At 36.3% G+C, this 9825-nt stretch overlaps 1 protein-coding gene across 2 annotated transcripts; it reads left to right on the top strand.

Annotated features, from left to right (window-relative positions):
• Positions 1–1029: 1029 nt before the first annotated feature.
• LOC149572691 (putative polygalacturonase) lies at positions 1030–9051 on the top strand. Of its 2 annotated transcripts, XM_089813774.1 has the most exons (7): positions 1030–1817; positions 1948–2057; positions 3619–3990; positions 4903–5023; positions 5240–5414; positions 5596–5666; positions 7764–9051. In XM_089813774.1, exons 2-7 carry the CDS (start codon positions 2046–2048, stop codon positions 8423–8425), a joined length of 1413 nt encoding a protein of 470 aa, XP_089669900.1. In that variant the 5' UTR covers positions 1030–1817; positions 1948–2045; the 3' UTR covers positions 8426–9051. The 2 variants fall into 2 exon arrangements, with proteins under 2 accessions (XP_089669900.1, XP_089669899.1); XM_089813773.1 differs by lacking the exons at positions 1030–1817; positions 1948–2057 and adding an exon at positions 2092–2727.
• The last annotated feature ends 774 nt before the right edge of the window (positions 9052–9825 follow it).

The raw sequence follows: 9825 nt of genomic DNA, 5'->3' as shown, positions 1-9825 counted from the left end.
GGATTAGTATTTAGCTTTATTTTATTAAAATTGAAAAATTCTTTATATATATTTAATATGTTTGGATCACTCACAAACTATAGCTTAATTGTTTTTTTTAAATTAATATTTAGTTTTTGTTATTAAAATTTTTAAAATCTTATATATATGTTTTATATATTTCATTCACAAACTATAGCTTAATTGTATTTATTATATTTTAATATTTTATTTTTGTCATATATATATGTGTGTGTGTGTGTGTGTGTGTGTGAGAGAGAGAGAGAGAGGTAGTTCATATCACTTTCACCATATTTCAATCCAAAAACTATGGCCGGTGTTGTAGACTACAAAAGCCGCTTTAAGAAATCTGCCACTTTAACACACCAAATACTTGAACCAATCAAATTGAAATAAAATAATTTCTAGAAATAAAAAATTGTATATATACATTACAATTACAATGATCGCGATACAAATACAATAATGTTTCCTTATATTTCTCATATATATAAGTAAGAAAAAATAAGTTATGAAATCTTTTACAAATGAAATAGGAGGGCCATCTGAACCTAGGAGTGAGAAAAATAGTATTGAAAATAAAAGTCAAAAAAACCGATACGATCTATGCTTGTCTCTATAAAAATAGTCTAAATGCAATGAACGTTAACTGACCCATTCGCACTTCTGAAAAAAATTAAGCATAAACTTAGCTAATCACGCATTAAATTTTCCACAATCCTGTTAAACTTGCATTGACCGTAAACTCATCCTACAAGTGTCATGGGAAATTCAAAATGAACATTTCCTCGTTAATGGTATTTAAAAAAACCAATAAACAAGATGTGACGGACAAAGAATAAGGTTAAACACATGGATACTCCAACTAACTAGAGAACGTGAACAACTGTCGGTCGGCGAAGAAAATGTATTTAAAAACGCTTAGTCAATGAGGAGGACACGTATAAAATCTACGCAGACTAAGTTGGCAGCCATGGATTTAGCTCCCACTTTATAGTATTCGTAACAAACCTCATTCCAGCTCATACCAACTCTTTTTTATACCAAATCCTCTCTCGTCATTTGACTCGGCAATTTTGTTGGGAAAAGTTACCTTCCAATCATGGCGCCTTTACGTTAACCTCTGGGGAAAAAATCTGAGATTGAAATGTGTCGCAAGGAAACAAGTAGAAAAGAAGAAAATTATATTGGATTCTGCCGTTTTTGTCAAACAAGTACAGGTCTGGAAAACCAGATTCGATGTAAAAGCATGGGAAAGAGGGAGAAAAATAGGTGAAAGGGTTGTGCAGTCGTATGACAAAATGACAGGGCGTGCAGTGAATTAGGGGGAGAAAGGAATAAAGATTCCCGGTGCGGGAACATGGAATATTGTTAGAGGGCGACTGAAAATAGTAGCATTTACAGGGGGATTTGGAAGATTTTTATTTATCATGTGGCTGAAGTGGGAGTCCAGCTGGGCAGTCCAGCTGGTAGGGTAAGTGCTGGGCCCCGAGGTCTGAGAAGCACATGCGTGCGGAACCCTAGGCAGCACCAGTCCAGATAGACTACACTCATTTTGACACAAAGGAACAAAAGTGCGGACCAGAGGAGGAGAGCATTTGAAGCATAGCATGCGCTGAGAGACATTGCTACGGATCATAGTGCACGAAAAGGAATTTCTCTGAATTGTTCATGTACGAGCATGGAGAAGAAAGAGGGGTGCGGAAGCTGTTTCCGTTGCGGATGCTGCAAATGCGACCTCACTTTCTGTAATCATTATTGATTTGGAGTTTAAATTGGGAAGGTTTCTATTATTGGATGCACTGGCTGTTTGCATGGTGAGCGAGTGTTACTTTTGTAATTGGAGTTGGAGTTGGAGTTGAGTGGAGATAAGAGTTGCTTAATTTGGGCCGTAAACGCCGTTCTTACTTTCTTTCATTTCATTGTCAATGTGATTGCCTTTGTCAGAGGGCTGCGATTATTGCAGCTGAAGGACGATCCCGGAGCAGAGGCTTTTTTGAGCCGAGCGAGCGACACGTTCAAGGTTCGATCCGCAACTCCTGCACATGAGGAGACTAGTAAGTGTTGTGTGCTCTAACTGTAACAGCAATTCGCAATCTTTTGCCGGATCCAGTGATGGAAATAAAAGAGAATGAGATCATTTTAGAAGTGGAAATCGTTCTTGATCATGCCTGTTTGCGTGGAAATGCATGAATCTATTTCGATTACATGGTTGTAATGCTAAATGGTTTTCTTCGTAACATGTAAATCTGTGAGAATGTTAGTGCTCTTATGTTCAATATCGGTCCTTGAGGATAAATCTGGCTGGAGTCGTTAAATTATTTCTTTTGACAGAAGTCGTTTTGGAATTTAACAGATTTTTCTAATTCTTAGAAAAATCCAATGTGCGGAATTCCTAATTCCATAGAATAATCGGAATTTCAATGACATCGGTTTGCCTGATGCATCGCGTTGCAGCCATTTCTGTGGCGACCTCTTGAAATGAAGAGGCATTAGACAAACAGTATAAATACTGGACCCTAAAAGCGTACAATTGAATCGAAATTGTAGCGATTTTACTTCAGAAGGTTACTGACTATTGACAATACAGCTAATATTTTGTTAGTGAGCCTAAATGCTGGGGATATTGGTCTTGCGAAAGAAAGCTTCTTTACATTGTTCTGAGATTCCATGATGTAATTCTGTTTAATGAACAGACATGACGATAGTGGCCCAAGTAAGATAATAGTAGGTTCCGGGCTCTACTACCAAATTTGATCTTTAGTAATTTATGCATCTTAGTTCTAGCTTATGCAGCAGTTTCAGGCATAATTCTCCCCCGAGTTACCTCGTAGATTGGCTTTAGTGCCTCAAATATATTAACCTAAATAAAGTAGACATTTCGTCTTATGTGGATATTGCAAGTTTAATATTTCTCGATCAAATTTCAGTGCATTTTAGTTTATCAAAGAAAAACCCTAAATGTTTTGTTGGTGTGCCTCAAGTTTGGGGTTATTTCTCTCGTTGGTGCGATTTGTGACGGTAAATTTTGGTAAATACTAAATTCTATTGCATGTCCGAACTCTACACAATTAAATCACATTTGTAGCAAGTTTGCGTCGGATTCTACACATGTGCATTAGCTTTGTGTTAAATCCCCTGTCTCGCTGCTTTAGATTTTGCCATGCTGCATCCAATATAATGACCTAATTTAAAAGATTCGAGCGATTTGGTAAGGAGTTCTTGAGGGAATATTGATATGCTATAACTCCATGCGTAATGGAAATCATAGAAGGTTTTGTATATTTTGTGTCGAGATTTGAAAACTCTTGCCATTTTTTTCTTGTAGCATTCTCCCTATAGCTTGGTAGTCAATGGTAAAGAAACAAATTCGTAGATTACTAGCTGAACATAGACTTCGACAACTTTCTCTATTTAGTAATTCATGAAAGTAAGATTATTAATTAATATGCTCAAGAAATTCTCAAAGGATTCATAGTTTCAGTGATAGTGCAGCAATTAGTGTATCTCCTCACGGTTCACTTTCAACAAACTAAGTGACTACTGAGCTATTGTAGATGCAATATACAGATCAAGTATATACTTAGCTTTTCTATTTGTGATTCTGGTGTTTTGCAGGGATTCTTTGTGCTCCTGGTCCTCTTTTGCATCAGCCCAGTTGGGCAGGCAATCAGAGATGGCTTACAGAAAAGGGATTGGAAATCAAAAACTTCTGGTTTACACCTACAGCAGCAGGATGCTTGCACAGATATGAGAGCTCCATCTTCCCGGCCTCACAGTGTCACTATAACTGAATTTGGAGCTGTTGGAGATGGAGTAACACTTAACACACATGCTTTTGAGAATGCTATTTTTTACCTTCGATCCTTTGCGGATAAAGGTGGTGCCCAGCTCTTTGTTCCGGCAGGAAAATGGCTGACTGGAAGCTTTAATCTCACAAGTCACTTGACTCTAAACTTGGACAAAGATGCAGTAATTCTTGGGTCACAGGTGATCTTTTGCTCTGCTTTATCTGATATTAATGTGCTACATGTTTTGTTGTACAAGTTTGATATGGGTAAAAGTGTTGGTGAAGTTCAAGTTTTAAATGCCTAATATAGACACAGGAAGAAATAAGCCTGGGCTTTTCCTTGGAGAAAGTATTCAATATGGATATGCACTAGTAATGTGAGGCGAATTATCATGACAGCCTAGAGATTCCATCTTATTGTTAGAGCCATCACCCGTCCTATGAATGATAAAATTTAGCAAGCCTCTCCTTTGTGTTCTTGAAGAGGATTAGTCTTCCAATCCATCCGTGTCACAAGAAACTACAAATTTTGATGATGGGCTGGTTACACTTAGTTCAAATGCTTGTATCTGCTTATTACATTTGTTCAGATTTTAATTTAAGCCACTAGGGGAGCTCCCTCACCTTGCACCACAGAAAGCCACACCTATCATGTGGCATGACAGCAGTCACGTCTAGAATGATTTGGGTCAAATCAACCAAGGAACTTTCCAGCCACAGAACAGGTCCACTGCTAAAGAATATCTCTCTCAATGAAGCATGGAGAAAGATGATTACTTGACCATACAAATGGAACTGAGAAAGGGCGATAATAAAAGAAACAGGGAAAATGGACTATCTAAAGGAAATGAATAAATGTTCATTGACTTGGATCGCCTATAGTTTGATGTGTCACTGTAGTGCACCAGGTGGAGAGAGGAGTGCAACTTTAGACTTTACTCTGCCTGATTGTTAGACAAACATTGACAAAAGACATGAGGTGTTGGGCTACATCCTCATAAATGCTATGCATTGGAGGCTACCATGAGAATCATTGTCTAGTATACATGAAATTTACAACATGAATGGTCTTACTTTCATTGCACTTGCTCATTACTGAATGTTTCATGCAGGATTCAAAACATTGGCCGGTGCTTGACCCTTTGCCGTCGTATGGTCGAGGTAGGGAACTAAGTGGAGGAAGGCATAGTGCCCTTATAACTGCATTCAATGTGACAGATGTTGTAATAACAGGTGGGGATGTACTTTCTATAGCATGATCTTAAATTCTAGATCATGAAATCTTATCTTTATTGATGCTTAATTTACCCTCTTGCTTAGAATGAGCAGTCAGCTATCAAAAGGTGCTGCTATTAGATGGCTGCGGAGGCCATTGGTTCAAAGTTTTTATATGCATTTGGTTAGTTTATTATACTTATAATATTTTGCTTCGCATATTCATTTTCACAGGTGACAATGGTACTATTGATGGGCAGGGATCTATTTGGTGGGATTGGTACCATAATCATACTCTAGGTTACACCCGCCCTCACCTTGTTGAGGTGGTAGACTCAACTGATGTCCTCATCTCGAATCTAACATTCCTGAATTCACCATTCTGGAATATACATCCAGTGTACTGCAGGTTTGCATTCAAGTTAGTTTGTCTGTACTGTGGATGGTTTCTGTATGCTTGTCAAACCTTTTCATTACTAGCATATGCTATTCACCAATCTCTATGTAGACTCCTGTTGTCTGTTTGATAATTTGTTTCATCAACTATCATTATAATATTGTAATTTGAATGGCATTTATGGTGAATGCAGCAATGTGCACATTAAAGATGTAACCATCCTTGCTCCATCGCACTCACCAAATACTGATGGAATCGATCCAGGTGACTTGATTCTTTTTTTATATTAACAAAGATCAAATGTCTCAATATTTGTGGGGATCTGGTTCCTTATTTTTTTAGTACATAGTTTGAATTTGAATTTCAGACAGCTCATTGAGTATTGAATTTTAAAATGTCATCAATAACACATACTTTTAAAACTAATAAATCTTTGGTAAGCTTCTGTGTTTATAGATGAATATTTATTTAAATTTTCTCACAATAAGTATGTATTTGGTGCATATATTTTTGGTTGTTCTTGTAAATTCTAAAAGTAGTTCCTTTATGCTTTTCGAGCTACATAAACTCTTAAAGTACAGTTGCATTATCAATTTAAACAAGGGAAATAATAAATCCTTAGTTGTACAATTACTGCAACAAAATGTGGCATGGCATGGCTATTTGTACACTTATTTGCATCGTTGCTCACTATTGGTTGTGTTCTATAACAAAGGTAGACAGCATTGCAGTCACAAATATGTTCAACTTTGCTTAGCAGATACAGAGTGCAATTATTTATGAACAGAGAACTCCATGCCAAAGGATGTAAAACTTGTACATGTTTATAAGTCTGTAGTTATAGATGTATCTGTCAATGCCCTGTAGTTTTTGTTTTAAATGTACCTACTGTGCCTTTACATAGAAAAAAGTCTTGTATTCACTGAGTAATGGTATTTTGAAGAAATCAGGAGATCAACAATTCTGTACCCCTTTATAGGCCATTCCATTCTGTTTCATGTTTTACAATTAGGGAAAATTGTGTATTGCAAACTAAAATAAGAATAGAAAACTGGCTTTTTACACAGCTAACAACAACTCAGTAAAGAAGTGCTCTGATTTTGCACTTGATACACTTTGATAACAATCCAAACAACCTGCAATTTTTGAAAAGTATGACATACACCTTTTCAACAACCAAACTACAATCAAAATAGTGTAAGTTTGGCTGCAGAAATTTGGCATAGCACAGGACTTATAAATTTAAGCTCTCTTCATATGAATGTAATTTTTTGTTCTTATTTACGGAACTACATAAATAATGAGAACTTGAAAAGGGATTCCATTGAGAAATATCATAAGGGATTAATGCAAGTCAATAATAGTTATATTGTCATCGAAGATGATTTCTATTTCAACTGATGTAAATATATAGGCATACCAGTGGGGCATGATGGGTACATGTAATTAAAGCATGTGATGTGTACTTAGATTGCTAAACAAAGAAAATAGAGCGAGAATTTTTATCATCAGCTAGAACCCAATCTTATTTCTTATGATTTCAGTGTTTGAGCAAAATGAAAGTTCATGTTAATACATGGGAATTGAAAGAATTGGAATGTGATCATTAACAGTATTATTCAATTTCAATTTTGCCAAGGAAATACATCATATACATAAAATAGAAGAAAACATTTTTTTAATGATTTATCCTCTACTTCTGCAAGCAACCTAAAAAAGGATCTCTGCATGTAGATCAAACTCAGGCATAAAAACAAGAATTCCATGCTAAGTCTAATACTATTTCCTTAAAATTGAGCTTTTGGATTCTACAACAAAGGCTTGTCCTGTTCGAACGCTTCAAGTTCTTGCTTCAAATTCTTTAGACACAGAAGGATTCCATACCAGGGCTAAAAGTATTTCTCTAAAATTAATCTTTTGTTTTGCACAAAAACCTATCCTGCTAGGACACATCCTACATAAAATTGACCTTGGCAAGTTTATGGTATGAGCCAGAGGGCTTCATCTAATTGAGATAAGATGTGACCAGAAATAATTGGTTCCATTATTTGTTTATTTTTAAACAATATGCACTATTTAAAAAATAAATTAGTGGGCTTTCAAACCCAAAGGCACTTATTAGCAGCAAACAAAAAATGTGTTTATTCTCCATGCCTTTAGCAAATCTTATATCAAAACATTATTGGATAATTTTTGCACTTTCTCAAAGAAAAGCACAGAAGATTCTAGACCAAAAAGCGACTAACCAATAGTGATTAAGAACTATTTATGGTTATTTCCTTATGTTTAGCACTTGGAATCAGATTAGTATTAAAATATATCTGAGCAAAAATTTCTACTAACTTTCTGTTTTACATGCAGATTCAAGCTCATATGTCTGCATTGAAAACTGCTACATAAGCACTGGAGATGATTTGATCTCAATCAAAAGTGGTTGGGATGAGTATGGTATTGCCTATGGGCGTCCCAGTTCCAATATCATTATCCGCCATGTTACTGGAGAAACACCCACAAGTGCTGGCCTTGCTTTAGGCAGTGAAATGTCTGGGGGAATTACAGATGTGCAAGTTGAAAACTTTTGTGTCTATAATTCAAGATATGGTATCAGGTTGAAAACTGCTCCAGGCAGGGGTGGATATATCAAAGATATCTTTGTATCTAACATGACATTGAAAGATGTGCAAATTGCATTTGCCTTTACAGGATCGTATGGTGACCATCCTGATGACGGCTATGATCCAGGTGCCCTTCCCGATGTTGATAGGTTAAGTTTTACAGACATTGTAGGAGATAATATTGAAACTGCAGGTTTCATGGAGGGAATCCGGAAAGCTCCATTCACAGGCATTTGCCTCTCAAACATTTACCTCAATGTCACTTCTGAATCTGCTTGGAACTGTACAAATGTTTATGGCTTCTCAGAGTCGGTCACCCCTCTTCCATGTTCACAGCTCCAGAACCCAATCCATGGCAGCTCATCTTTTTGTCCATCTCAGTTTAGCAGTTCAGGCAAAGATATCTAAGCCAGCTGTGCATATTGTTTGTGGTTGATTTTTTCCTTTTTGGTTTAGGTCAATCCTGAAAATCATTCTTCATTTTTGCAATGCCTTTTGTACTATGTTATGTAGGCAATAGTGTCCATAGCATTGAGAATTATATTGAACTATTTACTACATTCTTCTTTATTTCTATCTAATAAAGTTCAGCTCTTCTCTTACAATTAAACCCTAGGTTCCTGCATTTATTCTTACCAGAAAGACCTTCCGATTGAATTCCCAACAACAGAGATTTCCTCTCAAAACCGTACAGCTCTTCTGACTGGAACCCTGGCACTGAAGGCTCTCTTTTAAACATTATGAAGCAAGATGCTCTCTGCGTCATCTCAACAATGAGTTAGAAGTCTACAAAATTTTGTGTATGTACACTTCTAATGAGTTTTCTGTAACTGAGACATTGCCCTTTGGGGATGAGTATTTGGTGGTTGCATTGTTTTCTTGCATTTTCATTTGTTGCTGGTAAGCAAGAGCTAGCAGCTTAAATTTAGCTGTGGAACTCTTCAAATTATGTGTATTCCTCCTGTTGGCTTTGATGCCATCATGTACAGAATCATTTTCACTTTAATTCTGATACCTCCGAGGTGATTTTTGAACTGTTGGAAACCTCATCAAATTCAAATGGACTTGCAAAATTAAATATGATTAGATGTTCATCAGTAAATCTTTGAAGTCTTTTCTCTTAATGTGGAGCATAGGAATCACCTAACCAGACCCTGTCCCACTCTTCTAATCTTGAATTCCATTTACAATTAAATGAGCACATGTTAAATCCCCACTTGAGAGAGACCAGAGAATGAAATGAATCAAGTACATACCCTGCTGGATACCAGCTTATGTAATATGTGAAGAAAGCCTTATTTGTTGTGGCTTTGGATTTCAAGAACTGCAAGTTTTATGACCTATTAAGTACTTTTTCATAGGTAATGGGCCAAAGCCTAGATTATTATTTTTTTATTATTTATTAAAATTAATTATTATGCATTAAAACTCGAGCCCAAGACCTCCCATAGGAGTCAATATGACAGCTATGACTAAGATGTGCCATTGGCTATGTTTAGGTGCGTGAACATCCAAAATCTATCTTGTTCTCCGCGACTTTTATTGTTGCGGCTTATTATAAAAACAAAACAAAACATACTTTAAAGGACCTGCAAACATCTGCATTGCGCCTTTCCTTCTTTTCCCCGTTGGAAAGAAGGCAATGTAATGGGCTTTAAAAGCAATATGGGTTCATGACCACGGTAATTTATTTCATGTTCAGTTGTAATTTAGGGAGGAATATCAATATCTTTCGTTTCAGAACCTTGATCCATTATTCCTTACATCTACTTCTCCAAACCAATTTCCGGATCACACTATATTGTATA

The sequence above is a fragment of the Cupressus sempervirens genome, chromosome 2, assembly GCF_028749045.1.
Source record: "Cupressus sempervirens isolate cs-2001-9-10 chromosome 2, ASM2874904v1, whole genome shotgun sequence".
In the NCBI taxonomy this organism is placed as follows: Eukaryota; Viridiplantae; Streptophyta; class Pinopsida; order Cupressales; family Cupressaceae; genus Cupressus; species Cupressus sempervirens.
The sequence above is the reverse complement of the archived record's forward strand: the minus strand, read 5'-3'. Positions and strand labels throughout refer to the sequence as shown.